This window comes from Microcaecilia unicolor, chromosome 11 (genome assembly GCF_901765095.1).
Source record: "Microcaecilia unicolor chromosome 11, aMicUni1.1, whole genome shotgun sequence".
NCBI lineage: Eukaryota > Metazoa > Chordata > Amphibia > Gymnophiona > Siphonopidae > Microcaecilia > Microcaecilia unicolor.
Window position 1 is genome coordinate 185752017 of NC_044041.1, and position 26722 is coordinate 185778738.

General features: G+C 44.4%; 1 protein-coding gene across 1 annotated transcript in view; it reads right to left on the bottom strand.

The window, feature by feature from the left end:
- Positions 1 to 26722, bottom strand: part of LOC115480909 (transcription factor HIVEP3-like) — a 95086-nt gene that overhangs the window by 17763 nt on the left and 50601 nt on the right. The window contains 1 exon segment of the mRNA XM_030219899.1: positions 796 to 894. Within this exon segment, the coding sequence (XP_030075759.1) occupies positions 796 to 894 (99 nt within the window).

Below are 26722 nucleotides of genomic sequence, written 5' to 3' on the forward strand. Positions count from 1 at the left end.
GCTCTGCACTGACATACCCTTCCACCCCCCTGCTGGGTTCCACTTGCCTCTGGGGCAAGTCTCCCACCTGCAAGTTATCCCCAGGACACTGGGCCACACTCCTAGGGGTTTCACAGTTCCTAGAAAGCACTCACAGACCCAAAACACAAACCACCAGGATTTTTAGTCAGTCCAAGACGTCAGAGCTAATAAACTAATGGGTTTATTATCACAGAAATAGAACAGTGGATGATATAAAACAGGTGGAAAAACAACAAACAATAACAGGTAACTGAATAAGGATCAATATTAAAACTATCTAAACACTGTGTCACTACCTGGGTAGCACCTGGAGAGTTTCAGGAAAATAACTGATCACAGTTCTTGAGCAGGGCCTCAGGGCAGAGATGTTTTCCCTAGCTGAGACTGGGGAAAATACAGGGCTAATCGGACCTCAGGGCATCAACTTTGAAAGTATTTGGTCAATGACACTGCAGGTTGCCTTTCCACAAGGCTAAACTGAAAAGAAAACAGCTTTCTCTGCAACAGCTTTAAAACACAGAACAACCACCACCTGCTGGTTGAACAAGGGAAATACACTGCATGAAAATATTACAGTTCACAGGCTTGAAACTCCCCCCTGTTTCGCCACAGTGTGCACTAAGCTTTAGTAAGAGAGCCTCTTTATTCTTAAAAGGCCTCAGCAAAAAATGCTTAAGTGACATCTGACGGCAGACCATTCTATCCTTAAAAACGTTTCATGGTTTTAAAACTGCAGCAGAACTGAAAAAGGTTAAAATCTACAGGACACAGTACCTTCTTCGGCTTCCAAGTCCAACAGTGAGGACACGGTCACTCCCATCTCCTGACACTTTTTGCTATGGGCCTTGGATTTCATATGTTTAGTCAGGTTCCCTGAAAGAGAGCAAAGCAGACGATCAGGACTGATTTCTTTGCCCTACAACGTGGTGTTCCGGACAAAATTCTCTCTGCTGGTCAGGACAGGCATTCATCTAGACCAGTGGTTCTCAAACAGTGTGTCACCAAATATGTGAGACAGCAAGCCCTTGCTTTCATATATCAAATCCTATCCCCTTTCCTTTCTTTATGGGTTTTTTTTTTCTTAACAACCATGTGTGCCTGCGGGCTGGGGGCCGACAGCACAGCAGAGCAGGGAATCAAGATACTTGAAATCCACATAATTGATCCTTTCTGAATCAGCATTACCCACAAAGCTCACTGCTGCCACCAGCCCCAACTGGAAATGTTGCAAGTCTTCTCTTCCCCACCCAGGGGTCACCACTTTTTTTTTTGCATCATGTTCAGCAATAATGAATGATATATATGGAGTCTGGAAAAAAACAACAGGACCCCCAACATTTTTCTAAATAACCCAAACACAAATGGTCTATTATTAAAAAATTATTATCATTATTGACAGGTGTTACAAAAGCTAGATGACCCCGTTTTAAAAAATTATGACATTCAGGAAGTGACTACTAAGATCTGTTTTAGCAAAATGGCATTTAGTCAGTGGTGTCGAAGACTTTGTGAATGTGTCAAGGTTGAAGGAGGACACTTTGATGACAAATTATGAATTAACCAAGAACCCCCCCCCCCCCCCCCCCCCAATTCTACTAATGTATTTTCAAAAGGTCTTACTAAATGTTTAAACAAAAGCAAAGTATTTTGAAACTATGTAATGGGTTCTGCTTTTTTCCGGACACCATGTACAATGGTTTTTTTTTTGTTTTGTTCAGTGTGTCACGGATGTGAACATTGTCTTTCAGGTGTGTCACAATGGAAGAAAGGTTGAAAACCAGTGATCTAGATATAGAGAATTAGATTTTCTCTCAGCTGGTAAGACTTGCACACCAATGACCTTTTCTTTGCAAGCAGCGAGGGAAAAAAAATGTTTCCAATTTTAAAATTGCCTTCCTTTGATCTCATAGGGCTTCACACATGCCACAACTTTCTCTGAAGAGAAATTAGTTATCTGTGTTTTATACTCCTCCCTTCAGCTGCAACTTCAACTGTATTTTACCTGTGCTTTTCCCCCTGCCACCCTTCTCTCCCTCTGTTTGATCCTGTATTTCCCCTGCCTCCCTCTCCATTTCCTCAGCAGTTAATGGTATCTGTTTATTATGCTGTTTGCTCTTCAGTAATAACTGCTTCCTCTCAAACTTTTGGGACATTCTCAATGACAAGTTTCTAGGAATTGCATCTCGCTTTCGAGATGCAACAATAACGGAACAGTCCTAGCATAGAAGGTACAATCAACCCATCCTTATGAGAAAATCTATTAGTGAGCAAGACAAAACCTGCATGAAGCCGAGGAAACTTTGCTGGCTTTAGTCTCTGATGTTTCATGGTGATACCAATAATATTCTCCACACCTATTCACATATCCATTCCCTCTTTGAAGGTATTTAAGATTGCTGAGAACTTTTATACAGACCTTTGAATCTGCTCCCCCAATACTGATTATCTGCTGATTATAGTAGTCTCTCTAGCTGGTGCATTTCTTCAATTTGTTTTTCACTGTATTGTCTTTTTTTAAATCACTTTCCTGCCTTCCTTCTGTATACTCTATGTGAAGTAATATTATGTATTAACTATTTAGGGGCCCTTTTACTAAGGTGAGGTGAAATCTGGGCTTAGTGTGCAGGAAAGTTCTGTGTTAGAATGCACTAAGCCCAGACTTAACAAGGCATTAAAATAGGGCTTTTTTTTTTTTTTTAAGGTTGTGTGCTAACATTCCACTTAGCATGCAGCACCTGCAAAAACAAATGAGGGCGGACTAAACTGCCTCCTATTTAAGAGGTGCTAAGTGCCCCTATATGAAACCTGCATTATCCAGTTATCAGGCGGCAATCCTGAAGTGCTAACTGGATGATGCAGGAACACCTACTCTCTGCCCATGCAATGCCCACTGCCAAAAAACAAACAAACCAATATATATATATATAGAGAGAGATATATATTAGGTTTAATGTGTGTCAAAAGGCAAAATACTGCATAACACTTTAAAGGACTGCTTTACAAAGGTGCGGAGGGCCTATGCGCATACAGCGTGTGCAGGGATGTAATTCCACATTTGGTGGGCTCTGAATCCTGCGGTATAAAATAATTTTCTATTTTCTACCGCGGGCTGCTTACCCAGCGGTAAACAGCAGTTGGTGTGTGCTGCATTCTTACCGTGCAGGTAAATGGGTCAACGGGTGGTGGGGTAAGGACTCAGGCCGAGAATGGACGCACGCTGATTTCAATTTTAGTGCACGTCCACTTTCTAGCCATTAAAAAAAAGGGACTTTTTCTTAGATGCGGTAACAAATGGCCCAGTGAGCGCCCAAACGATGCGCTCGCACTACCACAGGCCACTTTTTACCTCACCTTAGTAAAAGGACCCCTAACATTTTGCTAGGGCTCTTCAGCATGTTTTCTCTTTCCAAAAATAACAGGATTAGTGGGTATGCAATGAAGCTACCAGGTAGTAAATTTAAAACAAACTGGAGAAAATATTTCTTCACTCAACGTGTAATTAAACTCTGGAATTTGTTGCCATAGAATGTGGTAAAAGCAGTTAGCTTAACAGGGTTTAAAAAGGGTTTGGATAATTTCCTAAAGAAAAGTCCATAAGCCATTATTAAGATGGACTTGGGAAAATCCACTGCTTAGGATAAGCAGCATAAAATCTGTTTTACTGTTTTGGGATCTTGCCAGGTACTTGTGACCTGGATTGGCCACTGCTGAAAACAGGGTACTGGGCTTGATGGACCTTCGGTCTATCCCAGAATGGCAACGCTTATGTTCTTATACGCTAGCCTGTTCTCGTGAACTAACCCTGTGTAAAGGGCTTAGTACCCTTCCGTTAAAAAGGCCCCTATGTGAAATGTTTTATGATAGTTTATATAAGGTTAATATAATATCAATTTTATTTTTAACTTGACTCATACTGTAACTATCTTCCTCCTATTGTGTCCTTTCTCTCTATAGTGAAAATTTTGTTTTTCATTCCTTTCCTCATGACATATATTTATATGCAGTATATGAAATAAATTATAACATTAGTCCTGCACATGCCTCCGACTGGTTGGCCCCCTTTATCACAGTCTGCCCAATTTCCATTAATTTTGCCCTGGACTGGTGCGACCAAAATAGGAAAGCCTGTCAGTGGCAATTGATATCAGACAAAACATCCCACTGGCAGGAAAAAGAAGGGGGGCTTAAAAGTGAAAAAAAAAAATTAAGTGGTAAGAGGAAAAGGCATCACAAACACACTGGTTTCACAAAACTTTTCCAGTTCTTTTCCGAGCTAAACCTGTAAAGTTAAACAAGGAGTTAGGGAAGACCCCATGAGAGGAATAAGCTTTATTTCAAATGAACTACGACGCCCAGATGGTTCATTTTTTGTTTTAAAAAAATAGGCCAAATTGTAAACCTCCCCTCCCCAAACAGTGGTGTGCTGGAGCCGGCTCCAAGAGCCAGTTGTTAAATATTTTGGCATCTTGCGAGCTGGCTAGCCTCTCCTCCCCCCCCCCCCCTTGAGCTGCAGGGTCACAGACTCCCAAGCACATACCTGAAGGCAGCATCCCTGGTGGTCTAGTGGATTCTTGGGGGCAGGAAAGATCCCCCAAGTCTTTCCTGCCCGCTGCCGGCGCATCGCTCTTTAAAAAATGGCTGCCGAGACTTCCAGGGGCGGCCTTACGAGGCGTGAATTAAATTGGAACCTGGGAGCATTTAAAATTTCTTTTTTTTCCCCCCGGGAAGAGTAATGCATTGCCCCCACCAGGCTCTCTCCCTGGGTATAGCCAGCTCTGCAATTTGGGGGGGGGGGGGCAGAGGTGGATGATGGGAGGAGGCGCAGAGGTGAACCGGGGAGAGAGCCTGTTAAACATTTACCAGCATACCACTGCCTCTAAACCAAAGCATATGACAATTCAAATACAACAAACCAGGCATTACAAAAATAGTGTTTCAGAACACAGCCATCTTCCCCCTTGTTCAAGGTTTTGTCATGATTCGTATAAAATGCGAGTAAAAATGTGTTCTCAAATGAAAATAAAAGATGCATTAAACTTAATGCATTTTGTGCCCTGTTTGCTAAGCCGCTAAGGCTAATGATAGAGACAACTATTACATTCCTATGGGAGTCTCTAGCATTAGCACGTGCTAAAACGCTTACCCACCTACAGCGCGGCTTAGTAAACAGGACCCTTTATTAATTACATTGGCCCCATGCAGTAGGATTTTCCCCTATAAAAATACTGTATGAAAACATCATTTTAATACAAGTTATATACTTTCTGAACCTCGACAAAATATGTTTTGGTGGTGGTGGTGGGTGGAAGGGCTTGACAACTTTTTCACCAAAATATTTGGCTCTCATTAATCTACTGAACTAGAGATGTGCCCCTGTACTATAGAACACTGTATGACAATGCTATGCTACTCTGTATTTAGCTCACGCCTTTCATTAGCAGCCCTGCAAGTTACATTCTGGCAAAGGAGGAGTTTCCCAGTCCCCAGAAAGCTTACTATATAAGAGACTACTACTAAACATTTCTAAAGCGCTACTCGGGTTACGCAGCGCTGTACAGTTTTACAAATAAGGATAGTCCCTGCTCAAAGGAGCTTACAATCTAAAGGACGAAATATCAAGTTGGGGCAGTCTAGATTTCTTGAATAGAGGTATAATGGTTAGGTGCCGAATGCGACATTGAAGAGGTGGGTTTTGAGTAGGGATTTGAAGATGGGTAGGGAGGGGCCTTGGCGTATGGGCTCAGGGAGTTTATTCCAAGCATAGGGAGAAGCGAGGCAGAAAGTTGGCGGTGGTAGAGAAGGGTACTGAGAGGAGGGATTTGTCCTGTGAGCGGAGGTTTCGGGTAGGAACGTAAGGGGAGATGAGGGTAGAGAGGTAATGAGGGGCTGCAGATCGAATGCATTTGTAGGTTAGTAGGAGAAGCTTGAATTGTATGCGGTACCTGATCGGAAGCCAGTGAAGAGACCCTTGTACTGAGGGGTGCTAAGCCCTAACATGGGTTTAGTGTACCAAAAAAGGCTAAACTCGTGGTTTGTGAACAATTGGTAATGTAATATTGCTCTTATATCCCGATAACTACCAAGCAATGAAGGTTCAAAGCGGGTAACAAAAGATGAAAATAGACAACGTATCAATGAACCAAACAAACTACATATGGAAATTTGCAAATCTTGAAAAATAAGTATAGAAAAAAAAAATCATTATGCAAAATTTTTTTTTGAGTAAATAAGTTTTCAGAGCCGTATGAAATGAAAAGATGGAGAAGCATAAGTCCAATGGTAAGAAAAGACAAAGATGAGCAGCCTGATAATAAGAATTCTCTAAAATCCTCTTATACTGAATACCAGAAAAAGAAGGAAAAATTAGTTAGTATCCGCACTGAGGGGGCCTTTTGCAACGTGGGTTTACTGCTCGCTCTTTCGGGACTGCTGGCAATAGTCCCGCCCCGACCGTGCGCCATTTCCAGGGGAAAAAGAAACCCCCCCGGAAATGGCTAGCACAGCGGTAATCGGGCATCACCGCATGCTGCTGCCGGAGCCCTTACCTTTAACCCTCAATGGGTGGCGGTAAGGGCTCCCTGCTGCATGGCCACACTGTGAGAGTTCTCTCACCGCGTGGCCATTTTTGTTTTTCTGTGTGTGTGTGTGTGGGGGGGGGGGGGGGGGGGGGAGGGTTATTGGCTGCAGGAAAAAGGGCCATGGCACGTAAGAAAAGCAGCCCCCACCGCCAGTGCAGGACCCTCTTTCCCCGCAGCTTAGTAAAAGGACCCCTGAATTAATTTCTTTCTATTTATTTTTTGGAGGGGGTATGACATAGGTGGGGTATGGGCATGGAAGCAATACAGTCACGATAAAAATGAGCTTAGCGTGTGGCAAAGTCCCACATTAGGACGCACCAAGCTCATTTTACAGTGAGCTTGGTAAGTTTCAACTTAAGGCAATGGGAGGTAAAAAAAAAAAAAATTCACTTAAATATGAATCAGTGTTCATCTTTATTTTTCAATTGCTATTACGTATCTTTCAATTGGAAGATGCATTCCTTCAATAGCTACCACCCAGTGAGAGCCAGTTTTTCACCAGAGATGCATTGGTTTGCACAGCTGGGTGAGTTTTCAGCAAGCAGGATACAATTTTTTTTTTTGGTTACATTTATACCCTGCGCTTTCCCACTCATGGCAGGCTCAATGCGGCTTACATGGGGCAATGGAGGGTTAAGTGACTTGCCCAGAGTCACAAGGAGCTGCCTGTGCCTGAAGTGGGAATCAAACTTAGTTCCTCAGTTCCCCAGGACCAAAGTCCACCACCCTAACCACTAGGCCACTCCTCCACTGTTGCTACTATTGGAGATTCTACATGGAACGCTGCTATTCCACTAGCAACATTCCATGTAGAAGGCTGCGCAGGAGAAGGCTGTGCAGGCTTCTGCTTCTGTGAGTCTGACGTCCTGCACATACGTGCAGGACGTCAGACTCACAGAAACAGAAGCCTGCACAGCCTTCTACATGGAATGTTGCTAGTGGAATAGCAACATTCCATGTAGAATCTCCAATAGTAGCAACATTCCATGTAGAATCTCCAATAGTAGCAACATTCCATGTAGAATCTCCAATAGTATCTATTTTATTTTTGTTACATTTGTACCCCGCGCTTTCCCACTCATGGCAGGCTCAATGCGGCTTACATGGGGCAATGGAGGGTTAAGTGACTTGCCCAGAGTCACAAGGAGCTGCCTGTGCCTGAAGTGGGAATCGAACTCAGTTCCTCAGTTCCCCAGGACCAAAGTCCACCACCCTAACCACTAGGTCACTCCTCCACTCCAAAATAATAAAATATAGAAAAACGTTATATATTTAAACAAGAAATTTATTAGTGTGGTTTAGAGCAGTGGTTCCCAAATCCGGTCCTGGAGGCACCCCTAGCCAGTCAGGTTTTCAGGATGTTCGCAATGAATATTCATGAAAGAGATTTGCATGCACTGAATGCAAATCTCTTCTCATGAATATTCATCGTGGATATCCTGAAAATCTGACTGGCTGGGGTGCCTCCAGGACCAGGTTTGGGAACCATAAGTAACGGAGAGACACTGAAAAATAGTTACAAAGTCTTATTAAAATATTTCTCTGAGATTTGAGCCTTTTAGATCAGGTTATCAGAAGGCGGTTGTTTATTAAAAGGTGATGAATGAGAACTGCAATCTATATACATTGCCATTTAAAAGCGAGAGACCAAATTAATTTTGAAAATACATTTTTTCCTTAAAAAACAGCGATTCCAATATAGCCTCTGACAAAACGCTGGCTAGTAGCTACTGAAGGGATGGCTCTTCCAATTTAAAGACAAATAATGGCAAATTGAAAAATGAAGTTTAACATTAAATGGTCCTTTTACTAAGGTACACTAGAAAGTGGCTGGCGCTGCAGTTAGCACACGGGTTTGCTGTGTGCTCCGGACGCTTTCTAGCATGCCTGAAAAAAATGGCCTGTGGCCATTACCTCTGGGAGCCCTTACTTTTAGGTGGTGGTAAGGGCTCACGTGGTAGTCCTGCACTAATCGGGTAGTGCGTGGTAACGTGGCTGTGGTACCTGATTAGTGCAGGCATACCTACTCTCTACCCCCAGACATGCCTCCAGCATGGGATTAGCGCACGCTAAGCGTCCTGCCGTAGTGTTACTTTAGCGTGCGGTAGGCCTACCATGGCTTACTAAAAGGGCCCCTAAGATTATTTCATATTTGTTTTTTTTAACCTACAATTAAGAAATATTTGATAAGAATTAGCTCAATTTTGAAAAAAAATTCTGAGGTTTTCCCCCTTTTTAATCATTAAAAATAAATGAATAAAAATACATATTATGTCAGTTATATAATTTTCAAGAACACTGAGGAAGAAGAGACAGATGTGTTTCTTATGATAAATGGGACTTCAAAATAAGGGTCTGATTCATATTTGAACCCTGATCCATCCTTTGACTTAGAAGGATTAGAGATATTGACACCAACATCATGCTGTCTCTGAGTTGTTGAACACAAGTGTTATAAATGTGGTTATAATAGCAAAGTGAGCTTGCTAATCAGTGGGACAGTGTTCAAACTGTTGGCATCAGAACAGGGCACTTAAGTACTTTTAGCCTGCAGACTTTGCACCAATATTCAAAGGAAAAATACCAATGTTCTGTAGGTTTGAAATTTGCTGGAGGTAAAGAGAACCCACGGATGTTTACACCTGCTTTTTGCACAACTGCCTTTTAATAGAACCCCCCCCCCCCAAAAAAAAAAAAAAAAACCCAATACATATGGAGCTGCAACTCCAATCTGCACGAGTTATTTCTCTCGCTTGACTGATGCTTCCTCTTTGAAAATTGTCTTCTAAAATATCATGTTGTATTATATCCTCTGTTGGAATTTTAAAACCAAAGCCCATTCTAACCACCTGATCACAAATGCAATCATGTAACTGTAAAGTTAATACATTGTTACTGAACAATCTTAATTACTGCAATGCTTTGTACACTGGTATAAATGGGTCACTTTCTAGATGATTGCAGTTAAAAGTTGAATAAATACTTGGTTCTAAGTAGTTTCCCCTCCTCTTTTTACTGCTGAGCTGTGCTTAATTTTTTTCTGAAGAGCACAATTGTATGTAACTCACTTTCTCTTACTCATATTCTGCTTTCCTTTCTTCTCTACTTTTTAACTTTTTTTTTTTTAATGTGGCTTTTATTGTAAACTGCTTTGTTAATTTATCCGAAATGAAACGTGGTATACTGAAACATTTTGTTTTCAAGCAGCCCATAATTAAAGCTGTGAAATGTGGTCAATCTAGATACCAAAAAGAGGTCTGGACAAGTTCCTATACGAAAAGACCACTAAAAAACAAACAAAAAAACATTAGCCGGGTAGAGTCGGGAGAGACATTGTTCATCTCTGGAAAACAGCAATGGGCAACAGATTTACTTTTTTGGGATCTGCTATATTCTTGTGACCTGGACTGGCCACTATCAGAGATAGAATGAAGAGCTCAACAGATATTGGTCTAGCTCAACATGGTTTCTCTTATGTTCCTATAATAATTAAAATAGAAAAATGATATCCTAGATAATAACTTGCACCTCCGACGTTCTGAAGCTGACTGCCAGGAACTTGAAACCCGGTTCGTAATGTCTGAAGCCTTCCGGTGACGTCACCGTGTTGCCTGGGAAACCGCGACGCGTCTCAAGCACGGGCGCTACGAGTTCACACCACCATCTCCATCCCCTCCCAGTTCAGCGGTCCCCCCCCATATGTCACCGTGTTGCAAAAGAAACGATCGTGTGAAGGGGATACAAGGAAAGAATTAAAAAAAAAAACAACTGTCTTGGACAGGGCAAACAGGGAGATTGCAGGATAGGGATGGATGTCCACACTCAATCACTCTCTCATTGTCTCTCTCACACAGTCATTCACTGTCACACACACACTGGATCTGTCAGAGACACTCTCCATCTCACACAGTCTCACTACTCTCTCAATCACAATCAGACTATCAATGTATTTCACACACTCACTTACTGTCACACACACACACTGAATCTCATTCTGTATCTCACATACACACTGTCTATTACTCTGTCACACACACTTGCAGTATGTCTCTCTCTATGAGACACACACAGTATCTCTCAATCTGTCTAAAACAAACTGTCTCTCTCACACACAAAGACACTCTATCACTCACATACACTCATACAGCACATGGATAGATGGACACACCCTCTCTCTATGTTCATACACACTCCCACACACACATACTTACTTTCATAATGCCCCTTTCATTGGTTTCACATAAGCGGACACACAGATAAAACAATCTGGGAAATTATTCATTAGCATCACAGGAAATATCTAAAAACACTTCCATTAAAAACATTCATGGCAAAATCACATTACCTTGCTAGCGCCCGTTTAGAACAGAAACGGGCCTTTTTCTCTAGTATGTCATAAAATTCATTCCTACTAATACACAATTCTTCTAAATGCAGTTATAATGCATATATCTTTTCATTATAGTTCCATCAATGCTGAGCAGCAATACTGCTCTCCGTCCAACAGAGGGACTCTAATTACAGTAATGAACTCTAGCTGCAGGTTTCGCAATACTGACATCTTGTTCTCTGTCCTAACACACACATGCACAGTTTCTGCCACATTAAGCTACAGATGTTATTAAATCATTTAAAAGCAAAGCTACAATGAATAATGCTCCATTACTGTTTTACTAGAAATTACAGCATTAGGGACGGACTGATCTCTCTGGAAACTGGGCAGTGCCCGGGGGACCTGAAGCTCTGTTCTGATGCCCGCCGCCGCACACAACCCCCCATTCCTACCTTGAAGGGCCCTGGTGGTCTAGTGGACTCTGCAGAGAAGAGGGGGGAGGAAACAACACTCTTTCCTGCCCACTGACGCTCTTCTGCCCAGCGCTGTCGTGTTTTAAAAATGGCTGGTGAGACTGTCAAGACCCGCAAGACTACCATGGGAAGTCTTGGCTGCCATTTTGAAATCACAGTGGTGCCAGGCAGAGTGGGGTTCTTTCTTGCCCCCCCGAAGAAGCCACTAGACCACCAGGGCCCTTCAAGGTAGGACCAGGAAGGGCCCACTGAGGCTCGGGGGACTGTGGTGTGAGAGAGGGGGTTGACAACGCAGCGGTGAGGGGCCCAGATCACTCTCAGTCCACCTCTGGTCAGTATCCTGAAAAATTCATGCAAAAGTACCATCAGGAAATAATTTTTTCATATAGAGGGTAGTAGATGACTGAAATATCCTCCTGGAGAAAGTGGTGAGGACAAAACAGTAACGGAATTCAAGAACGGATGGGATATATAACATAGTAACTTAGTAGATGACAGCAGAAAAAGACCTGCACGGTCCATCCAGTCTGCCCAACAAGATAAACTCATATTTGCTACTTTTTGTGTATACCCTACTTTGATTTGTACCTATGCTCTTCAGGGCACAGACCGTATAAGTCTACCCAGCACTATCCCCGCCTCCCAACCACCAGCCCCGCCTCCCACCACCGGCTGTGGCACAGACCGTATAAGTCTGCCCAGCACTATCCCCGCCTCCCAACCACCAGTCCCACCTCCGGCTCTGGCACAGACCATATAAGTCTGCCCAGCACTATCCCCGCCTCCCACCACCGGCTCTGGCACAGACCGTATAAGTCTGCCCAGCACTATCCCCGCCTCCCAACCACCAGTCCCACCTCCCACCACAGGATTCTATATAAAAAGAGAATGCTTAATGCGTTTTAGTAAAATGGCCCCACAGTTAGGTCCCCAAGAGGCTCATTTTTAAAGAAGAAAAACATCCACATTGCTGTTTTCAAAACACATTTTAAAGATGTTTTTCTATGCATTTCTTCAGCAGTGCGTCCAGATCACAAAGGGGTGTGTCGAGGGTGTTCCCACAACTTGGATGTTTTTTCGGCCATAACGGAACAAAGCAAAAACGTCCAGGGCTAAAAGTTGGATGTTTTGGTCTGGACCCATTTTAAAAAACGACTAAGTCATAAATAACCAGATGACCACTGGATGGATTAAGGCATGACCCCCCCCCCTCACTGGTCACTGACCCCCTCCGAATCCCCAAATATGTGAAAGAAACAGTAAATACCAGCCTCTATGACAGCCTCAGATGTTATGGCCAGTCCTATTAGAGTAGCCAAGTGGTCGGTGCACTGCACTGCAGAGAAGGGAACCCAGGTCCCATTTGCCACTCTTAACTGTTACACTTGTGGTGGAAAGTGTGAAAACTCCAAAACGAACCAAAAACCTACTGTACCCACGTGTAGGTGACATCTGCCGAAATAAGGGCTGTTGTAGTGGTGCACAGTTGTGTACAGAAGGTTTTTGGAGGGCTCATCAAACATATAAATGACAAGTGACCGACTCATCTGCAAATGCGCAGTAGAGACTTCCCTCTCTGTCCCGCCCTTGCATCAAGACGTGATGACGCCAGAGGGTGGAACAGAGAGGGAAACGGACGCTGCCACTGGAGCCTGGAGACGAAGCAACATCGCCGGTGCACCAACCTCCACCCACCCTCAATCCCCAACGTCGTCGCCGCTCCCGTCCCCCTCCGTATCGGGCCTCCTGCACTGACATGACAGCGCCTCTCACCTCCGTGTGGAAGTGCTGCAGGCAGCAGCAGAGCGATCTGCTGCTGCCTGCAGAGCTTTCACACGGAGGTGAGAGGCGCTCTCATGTCAGTGCAGGGGGCCCGATACGGAGGGTGGGGTGGGAGCGGCGGCGAGGAGGGTAGCTGGACATGGGGGGGGGAGGGCAGGGGAGAGAGCAGGGTTGCTGGACATGGATCGATGGAGGGGAGGGCAGGGGAGAGAGGAGGTTTGGTGGACGGGGGAGGCCAAGAGAAAGAGGAGGGTTGCTGGATATGGGGGGAGGGTAGGGGAGAGAGGATGGTTGGTGGACGGGGGGAGGCCAGGGGAATACAGGAGGGCTACTGGACATGGGGGGGGGAGGGCAGGGGAGAGAGCAGGGTTGCTGGACATGGATCGGGGGAGGGGAGGGCAGGGGAGAGAGGAGGTTTGCTGGACATGGATGGAGGTGAGAATTATTACATTTTGCAAAACACAAATCTCGCCCATTTTAACGGGCTTAATGGCTAGTAATACAATAAATGGGTAACTGTGAGATGAGTACCTGGGACCTTTTATGTGACATTCACTGCAGTGCCCCCTAGGGTGCCCCACTGCTCTGCTGGGACATCTGTGGTGCCAGTCTACTACGAATGCTGGCCCCTCAGACATCCCAATGGCTTGTTTTTGTGTGTTTTTCCTTGGACTTTTTTTTTTTTTTTTTTTTGAAAACGACCACAAAAGAAAAAAAAACTCTGAGCATGAAACATCTACAAAGTTCTAGGAAATAAGACTTTTTCAGGTCCGAAAATGCCCCTGTAAATCTTGCAACCTGAAACTCTGTCCTGTATGCTTAAATTTATTTAAGCGTCTACATTTAAGATCCTAACAATGGGTGGGGGGATCCAGGGGAGGGCTCAGTTCAAAGGAATGAAGTTAGGAGCTCACTGTTGATTCTAGCCTAGGTGCCTGAAGCTGAAGTCAATGGGTGGTGGTAAGGTCTCAGGCCCAAAATGGACAAGCGATGGATGGACACGTGTATTGGACCTGCGTGCGTCCAATACACGTGTCTACACCAGCACAGGCCATTTTTAGGCACTGGGTATTGGATGCGCACAGGTCCATTTTTCAGTGCACCTGGAAAAAAGCCTTTTTTTATTTTGCTGAAAATGGACGTGCGGCAAAAAAAATAAAAAACGGCGTGCGTCCATTTTGGGCCTGAGACCTTACCGCCAGACGGTAGTTCTAATTTGACGCATGTTGTACTCGTGTAGGCGCCTAGGCGTCTTAGAAAAGGGGCCCCTAAATTTGGCTGATAGCAGGAGCTTATATTTAGGTGGTCAGATTTTTGTTTTGTTTAGAATATTAATAGGCTGCTATTGATTAAGTATAGAGGTATATTAAGAATGTCTGTCAGTTCTTAACCAATTGCAGAGTCCACTTGCTATCTAATCAAATGATCTCCAAATATATTCCAAGAAAAGAAAAAAAAAAGACAATGTCCTTTTCTTCTCACACTGTAATAGACCATTAAAAAAAAAATTATACTAGAGATCTCTGTTTAACTAAATCGGATGCATCATTGTCACAGAACATTGGACACACAGTAAACACACTCATTAAACTAAAGATCCTTTTCCTGTTTTGCAAGGAAAATATTTCTTAGAAAAGTGTGTTTATACATATAATTTCAAGTCTGAGCATGCAGGAAGCCCTAGGTATTGCTACATAGACTGCTGACAATTTTATGTGACTCGTAGAAATGTTTACTTTTCTTTTTAAATTTACGAGACTGGCTACATATGTAAACGTAACTCAAAATACTATTTGGGGGGGGGGGGGGAGCTAGCCTTCTTCCCCCTCACAGCGAAATGCAGTTCTTATTATACGTAATTTGAACAGGTGCAACTACAAATCTCTTTCACTCATATTTAGCCAGAAATGTGCACCAGTTCTCACATTAAAAAGTGAAAAGCAGAAAAACTGCAATCTTTGCCACTGCTAATTATTTTTGCATATTAGAGAATTTTATTTTGTTTTTATTTTTGTTACATTTGTACCACTCGCTTTCCCACTCATGGCAGGCTCAATGCGGCTTACATGGGGCAATGGAGGGTTAAGTGACTTGCCCAGAGTCACAAGGAGCTGCCTGTGCCTGAAGTGGGAATCAAACTCAGTTCCTCAGTTCCCCAGGACCAAAGTCCACCACCCTAACCACTAGGCCACTCCTCCACTGTTGCTACTATTTGAGATTCTACATGGAATGTTGCTATTCCACTAGCAACATTCCATTCCATGTAGAAGTCGGACCTTGCAGATCACCAATGTGGCCGCGCAGGCTTCTACATGGAATGTTGCTAGTGGAATAGCAACGTTCCATGTAGAATCTCCAATAGTATCTATTTTATTTTTGTTACATTTGTACGCTGCGCTTTCCCACTCATGGCAGGCTCAATGCGGCTTATATGGGGCAATGGAGGGTTAAGTGACTTGCGCAGAGTCACAAGGAGCTGCCTGTGCCTGAAGTGGGAATCAAACTCAGTTCCCCAGGACCAAAGTCCACCACCCTAACCACTAGGCCACTCCTCCACTGTTGCTACTATTTGAGATTCTACATGGAATGTTGCTATTCCACTAGAAGTCGGCCCTTGCAGATCACCAATGTGGCCGCGCAGGCTTCTGCTTCTGTGAGCCTGACGTCCTGCACGTCAGACTCACAGAAACAGAAGCCTGCACAGCCTTCTACATGGAATGTTGCTAGTGGAATAGCAACGTTCCACGTAGAATCTCCAATAATAGCAACATTCCATGTAGAATCTCCAATAGTATCTATTTTATTTTTGTTACATTTGTACCCTGCACTTTCCCACTCATGGCAGGCTCAATGCGGCTTACATGGGACAATGGAGGGTTAAGTGACTTGCCCAGAGTCACAAGGAGCTGCCTATGCCTGAAGTGGGAATTGAACTCAGTTCCTCAGTTCCCCCAGGATCAAAGTCCACCACCCTAACCACTAGGCCACTCCTCCACTGTTGCTACTTTTTGAGATTCTACATGGAATGTTGCTATTCCACTAGCAACATTCCATGTAGAAGTCGGCCCTTGCAGATCACCAATGTGGCCGCGCAGGCTTCTGCATCTGTGAGTCTGACGTCCTGCACGTCAGACTCACAGAAACAGAAGCCTGCACAGCCTTCTACATTGAATGTTGCTAGTGGAATAGCAACGTTCCATGTAGAATCTCCAATAGCAGCAACATTCCATGTAGAATCTCCAATAGTATCTATTTTATTTTTGTTACATTTGTACCCTGCGCTTTCCCACTCATGGCAGGCTCAATGCGGCTTACATGGGGCAATGGAGGGTTAAGTGACTTGCCCAGAGTCACAAGGAGCTGCCTGTGCCTGCAGTGGGAATCGAACCCAGTTCCTCAGGACCAAAGTCCACCACCCTAACCACTAGGCCAAAGTTTGTCCCTGTCCTCGTGGGTTCTGTCTCTGTCCCGTTCCACCTGGACTCTGTTCTCATCTGCAGAAGCCTCGAACACTTACGATTTTATATTTAAATCTTTTTATTAAATTATAAAAAGAAACAATATGCTGTGCAACTGTTGTTTATAAATCACAAATAGAAAACAATAATGAAAACAAGCAACTTGTCTTCTTAAAAGATGTGCTGGTAGCAGGCATGTACAGGATCACCCATGCAAATTTTGCTAGTTGTGGCCAGCATGTTTGCTTGTTCCCCCCTCTCCCCCCCCCCCCCCCCCAAAAAAAAAAAAATCAAAATTTTGTTGTCTGCGTCACTCAAACATAAATAACAGCCCAGTTCATTAACAGGCTTCAAAGTAGAAAATGACACAGGGACAAAATTTGTCCCCGTCCCACTGGCTCTTTCCCCATCCCCGTGGGATCTGTTCCCGCCTCGTCCCCATGGTTACCGCAGGTCTTCATCCCCACGTCATTCTCTATTAGACATTCACAGAAACTATTTAAATGGAACACTGAATTTACCTATGTCTCTTGAAGTTTCATTTTTAAATAGCTGACTTAGGGGTGCTTTTCCCAAGCCGCAGAAAAATGCATAATTGCCGCCACTTAACACGAGAATACACTGTGCAGCAGCAGCTGCAAATTTTGGGCTCCTTTTGCAAAGCAGTGCTACTGATTAGCGGTGAGGTAAATGCAAAGAAACCTGTTCAGTTCCGATGGGATTCTTCACATTCAGTACTTTGTAAAAGGAGGCCTTTATGCAGCAATCAGTGGGGGTGGAGCTAGCATTTTCTAATGATGGTCCCGCGCTAAACTGCTAATTAGCGTGTGGTACCTGGCCAAAGTTATCACACGAATACTCACCACCTTTTATTTAGAGCGCACTGAGGGCTCTTTTTACTAAGATGTGCTAACAGATTTAGCACGCGCTACATGATAAGATGCCCCATAGGAATATAATGGGCGTCTTATCATTTAGCGCACACTAATCATTAGTGCTTGCTAAATCCATTATTATTATTATTAGTTACACTTATACCCTGCGCTTTCCCACTCATACCAGGTTCAATGCGGCTTAGATAGTGGTAAGGTTACAGAGTGTTGTAGCGAGAACGTATATTATAGTACATGTGAGATGAGCAGGGGGAAGGGGTAGTATTGGTGAGAGATATAGCGGAATTAGTATGGGATGGGGTAGGAGGTAGATGTTTGGGATAGGTAGGGTAAGGAGGTCTAAGATGATATGGATTGTTGTCTGTTCTGCTGTTGTTGTTAGCACACCTTAGTAAAAAGACTGCTAAGTTAAGTGCGTGCTATCCAGTTAGTGGCAAGTATAACACAGTAGCTGGCTAACACTTCCATGCCAACTCTATGCCCATGCTATGCCTTCTGACAGAGAAAATCAGAAAAATTAAGTAACATGTAATTTACCAGGCAGTAACAGGCAAACTACCAGAAAACCCCTTAACATGGACATAAGCACCGTCATACTAGGAAAAGAGCAAGGGTCCATCAAGCCCAGCATCCTGTCTCTGACAGCGGCCAATCCAGGTTTCAAGAACCCGGCAAACCCCCCCCCCCCCCCCAAAAAAAAAAATAATTTTTCCCTTTCTTTTTTTTTTTTTTTTTTAATAATGTTCAATGGACTTTACCTTCAGGAATCTGTCCAAACCCCCCTTAAACTCCGTAAGGCCAGCTGCTGTCACTACGTTCTCCGGCAACGAGTTCCTTGCGGCACTGGGAATCTCACTTTACCCTCCTATTGCCCAAGGTACAAAATCCACCTTAGATTTACACGCTGAGTAAAGAAAAACTTTGTTTTAAATCTACCATATTCTAGCTTTATCTTGTGTCCCCTGGTTATATTACTGGAGTAGCCTGTTACTGCTTGTTAACCAAGCGTTAAGTGCTTAACACACTTTAGTAAAAGGGCCCCTTAATTACTTAGGAGGGTCTTTTACAAAGGTATGGTGCATTTTTAGCGCATGCTAAGTGCTAGAGACGCCTACAGGAATATATGGGTGTCTCTAGCGTTTAGTGCACACTTATTAAACGCTAGCGCGCCTTTATAAAAGGCCTGCTTAATTTTCTAAGATTTTGCCATTTTCCACAGAAATTTCCCTAATTGAGCTCTTTGGCTCAGAAGGGGCTGGAGATAAAACAAGAGTAGAATTCAGAGAGACCTGGTGGGTGGGGTGGGGGTGGGGGGTCAGTATACAGGGGAAAAGGATGGGAGAGTTCCAGCTACCACTTGACAAGAGACATCAACTGATTGATCTTGTGCTGGGGCTCCAGAGGATCTGTTGCTCTGATGACTGCTCCTAAACGTCAAAGGGGAATTAATAACAGAGAAAAGCCGTAGAAAACTATACACGAAGGTCAACTCCACCTCAGTCTCATGACAACTCTGTTATTGACAGTGAGTAGGTTTGGGCAGCTTCTAATTGGGATAGAAGCCAAAAGACTGGATGAAAGGTTACCCTGGCTAATGCTTTTTTTCACACAACAGGGGCTGTAAAAAAAAAGAAAAAGATGTGGCCAAAGAATAAGACCAAAAGAGGAACCAAAGAGTTAAGAAATAAACAGGCTGATCTTTATTACACTCCAGCTAGCATTGTCATACTCGGGAGTTAAGTTTAATATAAACCTCTTCCATGCATAGGCAGCCTTTTGAAAAATTAGATCATGCCTAAAAGTACGTGTGATGTGAGTTGACAGATACTTGTAGAGTAGGCGTGCTCAGGAGAGCAAAGTAGGCAGAGCTGCAATTTATGTACAGACTTTACATGCTAACACTTATGCTTACTCACTTACTCCTAAGGAGCTGTCAATGTGCCCACAAGCTAGGCACTATTTCTGCAAAATTTGTGTATTTTTTTTAAAGACACACAGTTGAGTTTTTTTTTAATAAAATAAGATAAGAATAGTCGCCTATCTGCACTATAAACCTAGATGCCTTGTGTACCTCTCTCAAGTTTTGACAGATGAGGGACTGATCAACACATTCGAAGCGCTTAAAACTTAATTTTCTTCCAAACCAGAGGATTATTTCCATTACGTGCAACTACGACACTACATATGCAGCTTACCATGGGAATGCCTCACAGAAGATGTGCAGGAGGAGATCTCATCAGCTTACTCGCTGCAGTCTCAAAATAAAGTGTCACTGACAATGCATCATAGGCATATAAGAGACATGATAACAGAGATAGATTTCAGGACCCTGGCTCAATCGTGGAGCATAGATTTGGAAGCTACAGTGTCGCCGCAGCTACTTAAGGAATATATCCTCTCGATTTCAGAAGTCATCGAAGATGATTACCTACTGTGAAATGGAATACAAATTCGCATTGCGGACATATATTCCATCGCGGAGAGCGTTCCACATGGGGGTTTCCCCAGATGGTGCATGCCCCAAATGCGCAGTGCAAGAAGCGCTCCTGGGCCACATGTTTTGGGCTTGCCCAGTGATTCAACGATTCTGGAAGCTCCTTCTACAAGCTATATCAAGCACGTGGTGTGCGACATGGACCCCTACTGCCGTTTGGCCGGGCAACATTGGTTTGCCCTATTCCAGAACGTCACCCGTAGAGCCACAATGACGGCGAAAAAGCTAATACTTAGGGAGTGGATTACAAATAAAGCGCCCACCTTGCAGCAGTGGCGTTGCTATATGGTTGACTATACGAGATTTGAGAGGACAGTGGCAGATCACAAGCAAGATACAAGGTTCACAGAAAAGGACTTCTTTCGAATATGGACTCCATTCTGGCAGACAATACCCCTAGGGGGTAGAGGTCGCATCTTAAATATGTGACTGGACAAGCGGACAGATACCCCTCAAGTGGTTAACTGGGAATAGAAAATAAAAGGGGGGAAGGGTGGAGGCGGGAGTGGGGGGGTTGGAGAGGGAATGGTGGGGTTTTTGTATAAATGTTGTTTCAGGTTCTGTTTTGGGCTTAGATACAACTGAGGTAGTAAGGAATCGAGAGTTTAAACAAAAGTAAAAAGGTTGTGTTATGAAGGAAAAGACAAGTATTTATAAAGAAACATACTCTAGAATGAGAACTGTTAGAAGCAGATAAATTAAACTGAAGCACAGATGTATGTCTCAAGGGCCACATGTAAAATGTTAGCACTATGGTTACAACCAATAAACAAATTAAAAAAAATAATTTTTAAGTTCTAGGAATATTGTATTGCTGATTTTGCTATGCATTTATGTTTGCTCTATGAATGTAATATTATTAAATCTATAAATAAAAAAATAATAAACCTAGATGCCCTGCTATAAAACTATCTTCTCCATGTTTTGCGTCTCAGGATCCACTGGAAACAGGGTGTTTCCACAAGCCCCATATGGCTTTTCCTAGTTTTTTTTTTTTTTTTTTTTTTTTACTTTATTTTACATCAAAAATTATTTTGAAATGTACGATCCAAAGCACAAGCAAAAACAAGGCATAATTAAAAATAACTGAACAAAATGAAAACTTACAACTCCCCCCAAAAACAAACAAAAAAAACAATAACAAAACCCCCTCAAACAAATAAAAAAAAATGACTTGCTGCCACCCCCAAAAATAGATAAGAGAAAAACATCTCACAACAAATACAGAGGAAAATTAGGATGGAAAAAGCTTTTCTTGAACTTAGCTGCTCTAGCAAAACACATGACTACAGCCATTGGATGTACAAAATTTTATTCTGCACGCGTTGCTACCTTTCTGTACTCTGTACAGAACAGTGGCGTAGCCAGCCAGCCAGTTTTGGGTGGGCCTGAGCCCAAATGGTGGGCACAAAATTTTATCTGCTCCGCCCTCCCTCCACCACTATACCTACCATTTCTCCCCCTCCCCACCTATCCCCTTTGTATGCAGCATGTGTCCCTCCCCTCCACCTCATACACAGCCAAGACTTCTCCCTTCCTCACCCCTCCACCCCTTTGCTGCATCTCTCCCTTTTTTCCCCGTGCATCTCCCTCACCCACCAACCAAGCCTCATCTTTCCATCTTCCCTCCCCCCTGTGCAGCTGCTGTGTCCCCCATCATCCCTCCCCCCCGTGCAGCTGCAGCATCTCACCCTCCTTGCAGGCCTGCCCAGCAGCAGTGTTCCTGACGGCGATTCTACTTGCAGGCTCCGCTCGCAGTCGCAGCGATTCCCACACACTGCCTGCTGCCGCTCAACAATCTCCTTGCGCTACTAAGCGCTAACCCGGAAGTCTCTCCTGCAGAGGAGAGACTTCCGGGTTAGCGCTTAGTAGCGCAAGGAGATTGAGCGGCAGCCGGCACTGGCAGGCAGCGTGTGGGAATCGCTGCGACTGGAATCGCTGTCAGGAACTTTGCTGCTGGGCGGGCCTGACCCGGGCCCGCCCGTGGCTACGCCCCTGGTACAGAACTTCAAAGAGGAGGTTTTCTCCATCCTCAAATTTGTCATTGCTAAGGAAAATTTGTGTGGGGGAAGGCTGTGCAACCATGGGGGCCATATGCATGGCAACTCATAGCAACACACACAATCGCTGTGACCGAGTGGTAGAAATAGGGTAGTGCTGCTTCCAGAGAGACCTGGAGGAGTAGCCTAATAGTTAATGCAGTGAGCTGAGATTCTGGGGAACTGGGTTTGATTCCCACTTCAACTCCTTGTGGCACTGGGAATCTCACTTTACCCTCCTATTGCCCCAGGTACAAAATCCACCTTAGATTGCGAGCCCACTAGACAGAGAAAGTGCCTACATATTTTTATTTATTTATTTAGAACATGTATATCCCACAGATTCCCACCATGGCGGGCTCTATGTGGCTAACAACACTTATGAAAAGAACATCATACAAATTCAAGGTCGGAACAGAGAATAAGGAGCGTCGTTGGAGGGGAGCAAACAACAGGAGATACAAACGAGGGCCGGTAGGAAGTTAAATTACAGAAGAGTATGATCGACCACATAGATAAGTCTTAAGGGACTTCCTGAACAGTTTGTGGTCGGCAGTCTCCTTTAACGTAGATGGTAGAGCATTCCAGTAACTAGGACTCGCAAAGCAAAAGGAGGCGCTGAAGAGCAATTTGTATCTCAGATTCCTGCAGTTAGGGTAGTGAAGAGTGAGATACCTTAGGTAGGAGAAGGCTTTTTGGAATTCCTGGAAGGGAGGTCAATCAGGCTGAACATATATGCTGGAGCTTCCCCGTATATGATCTTGTGGGTTAGAGCACAGATTTTGAATTCGATACGCTCTTTTATTGGGAGCCAGCGAAGTTTCTCTCTAAGGGGTTTTGCTGCCTCAAACCTCAATTTTCCAAATATTAATCTCACTGCCGTATTTTGCGCCATCTGAAGTTTCTTGAGGATGTGTTCTTTACACCCGGAATAAATCCCATTACAGTAATCGAAATGGCTCAGTACAAGAGAGTGGATTAGAGTCCGGAAAAGGTCACACGGTAGGAATTGCTTGATGCGTTTAAGTGACCACATGGAAAGGAACATTCTTTTCGTAATAGATGCTACTTGAAGGTCGAGACAGGTGGGAATCCAGTGTGTACAGCACTGTGTATGTCCAGTAGCACTATAGAAGTTAGTAGCAGTAGTAGGGGAGGGGGAGGACCAGAGTGTAGCGGAGATAGGGACAGACTGCTCCTGGGAGGCTTGCCATCAGCAATTACTTTTCTGATTTGAAGATCTGCCAGGCACTGGCTTTCCTTAGCAAAAGATGGCCAGAGTCAACCAACAGAGTGATCTCCTAAAGTCATAAGATCCTGAGTTCTAAATTTCTGCTTCATAGCATACTGGGCAAACTTTGAAACAGCTGACCAATTTGATTTTTTATATTCCACCTTTTTCCACAGGTAGGCACAAGGAAGCAGGGCCAGCCCATACATTAGACAGACTAGGCATGGCACTTAGTCTCCAGCATTTCTCACCTCTGACCCTCCCCCCCCCCCCCCCCCACGGTCTCCTCTCTTTTCTTCCACCCTTCTGTTCACCCCTGATATTCAGCATTTTACCTCTGTTCCTCTGGGGTGGTGACGCAGCATCAGTATCTATAGCAGATGCATTGTGGCTGTCATGGGGTCTTGAGCATCCATGCACCTTCAAACGTGCTGGTTGCCACTGACTGCCTATGTCACTACCCTGGAGAAAGGAAGGTATGACATGAATATCTGGTGGAGGAGGTGGAGAGAAGGCAGAAGAACGAGAGACACACTGGGCTCTATGGTGGGAGGAACAGAGGAGAGAGATGCTGAAGATTGGGGAGGGGGGGGGGGGGGATAAGGAAAGAGAGAGATGCTGGACACCGAACAGGGAGGGCCTGGAATTGTGAGTCACCCTCGGTGGGAGGGAATTATGGCTGAAGGTTCGCCTAGGGCGTCAGCTCTTGGACTGACCCTGCAAGATGGATTAACCTGATCACCTTAAAAAAAAGTAAACCTGCTAAAGAAGACAGCTATGCCGATTAAGTTACATCTCTGAGTATTTCATCCTTTGTATGCTTGCAAAAATCTTACTATCAGCAGTCAAAGCTGAGGATATCATTGCTGCACCTTTTAAGGGCCACAGAGAACACCTGAGTTCCTTTTCATTCAACATTCCTTCTAGTTTGACAACGCACTTCAAAGAGCTAGAATTTTGTGACATTCTAGCCAGTGTTTTTATATTATGAGAAATTTTAGAATATTTTTACATTGGTACAACATCAAAAAGGCCACACATTTATTGTTACTTTTCTAACTATGATCTTCTAACACAGAATCCCTACAAACACTAAAACCAGTAACCATAACCCAGAAATTGTGGAAGACATACAGTGGGGGAAATAAGTATTTGATCCCTTGCTGATTTTGTAAGTTTGCCCACTGACAAAGACATGAGCAGCCCATAATTGAAGGGTAGGTTATTGGTAACAGTGAGAGATAGCACATCACAAATTAAATCCGGAAAATCACATTGTGGAAAGTATATGAATTTATTTGCATTCTGCAGAGGGAAATAAGTATTTAATCCCTCTGGCAAACAAGACCTAATACTTGGTGGCAAAACCCTTGTTGGCAAGCACAGCGGTCAGACGTCTTCTGTAGTTGATGATGAGGTTTGCACACATGTCAGGAGGAATTTTGGTCCACTCCTCTTTGCAGATCATCTCTAAATCATTAAGAGTTCTGGGCTGTCGCTTGGCAACTCGCAGCTTCAGCTCCCTCCATAAGTTTTCAATGGGATTAAGGTCTGGTGACTGGCTAGGCCACTCCATGACCCTAATGTGCTTCTTCCTGAGCCACTCCTTTGTTGCCTTGGCTGTATGTTTTGGGTCATTGTCGTGCTGGAAGACCCAGCCACGACCCATTTTTAAGGCCCTGGCGGAGGGAAGGAGGTTGTCACTCAGAATTGTACGGTACATGGCCCCATCCATTCTCCCATTGATGCGGTGAAGTAGTCCTGTGCCCTTAGCAGAGAAACACCCCCAAAACATAACATTTCCACCTCCATGCTTGACAGTGGGGACGGTGTTCTTTGGGTCATAGGCAGCATTTCTCTTCCTCCAAACACGGCGAGTTGAGTTCATGCCAAAGAGCTCAATTTTTGTCTCATCTGACCACAGCACCTTCTCCCAATCACTCTCGGCATCATCCAGGTGTTCACTGGCAAACTTCAGACGGGCCGTCACATGTGCCTTCCGGAGCAGGGGGACCTTGCGGGCACTGCAGGATTGCAATCCGTTATGTCGTAATGTGTTACCAATGGTTTTCGTGGTGACAGTGGTCCCAGCTGCCTTGAGATCATTGACAAGTTCCCCCCTTGTAGTTGTAGGCTGATTTCTAACCTTCCTCATGATCAAGGATACCCCACGAGGTGAGATTTTGCGTGGAGCCCCAGATCTTTGTCGATTGACAGTCATTTTGTACTTCTTCCATTTTCTTACTATGGCACCAACAGTTGTCTCCTTCTCGCCCAGCGTCTTACTGATGGTTTTGTAGCCCATTCCAGCCTTGTGCAGGTGTATGATCTTGTCCCTGACATCCTTAGACAGCTCCTTGCTCTTGGCCATTTTGTAGAGGTTAGAGTCTGACTGATTCACTGAGTCTGTGGACAGGTGTCTTTCATACAGGTGACCATTGCCGACAGCTGTCTGTCATGCAGGTAACGAGTTGATTTGGAGCATCTACCTGGTCTGTAGGGGCCAGATCTCTTACTTGTTGGTGGGGGATCAAATACTTATTTCCCTCTGCAGAATGCAAATAAATTCATATACTTTCCACAATGTGATTTTCCGGATTTAATTTGTGATGTGCTATCTCTCACTGTTACCAATAACCTACCCTTCAATTATGGGCTGCTCATGTCTTTGTCAGTGGGCAAACTTACAAAATCAGCAAGGGATCAAATACTTATTTCCCCCACTGTACATGGAGGGGCATTTTCAATCGGGGATGCTCATCTCTAAGGGCGCCCATCTCAGAGGATGGCGCCGCGAAGGGGCGGGGCCAAACGTATTTTCAAACGAGTATCTTTCATTTCGATAATATGGCTGGGGCCGGCCAAATGTCAGAGGTGGCCGAGTTTGAGATGGCTGGCCTCGGTTTTCGCTGATAATGGAAACCGAGGCCGGCCATCTCAAACCCGGCCAAATCCAAGGCATCTGGTCATGGAAGGGGCTAGCATTTGTAGTGCACTGGTCCCCCTGACATGCCAGGACACCAACCGGGCACCCTAGAGGGCACTTCTAAAAATTAAAAAAAAAAAATAGATCCCAGGTGCACAGCTCCCTTACCTTGGGTGCTGAGCCCCCCCAAAAACCCAGTTCTCACAACTATATACCACTACCATAGCCCTAAGGGATGAAGGGGGGCACCTACATGTGGGTACAGTGGGTTTTGAAGGGCTCCCATTTTCCACCACAAGTGTAACGGGGGGGGGGGGGGGGATGGGCCTGGGTCCGCCTGCCTAAAGTCCACTGCACCCACTAAAACTGCTCCAGGGACCTGTATACTGCTGCGATGGACCTGAGTATGACATTTGAGGCTGGCAAAAAAGTTTTTAAAGTTGTTTTTTTGAGGGTGGGAGGGGGTTAGTGACCACTGGGGGAGTAAGGGGAGG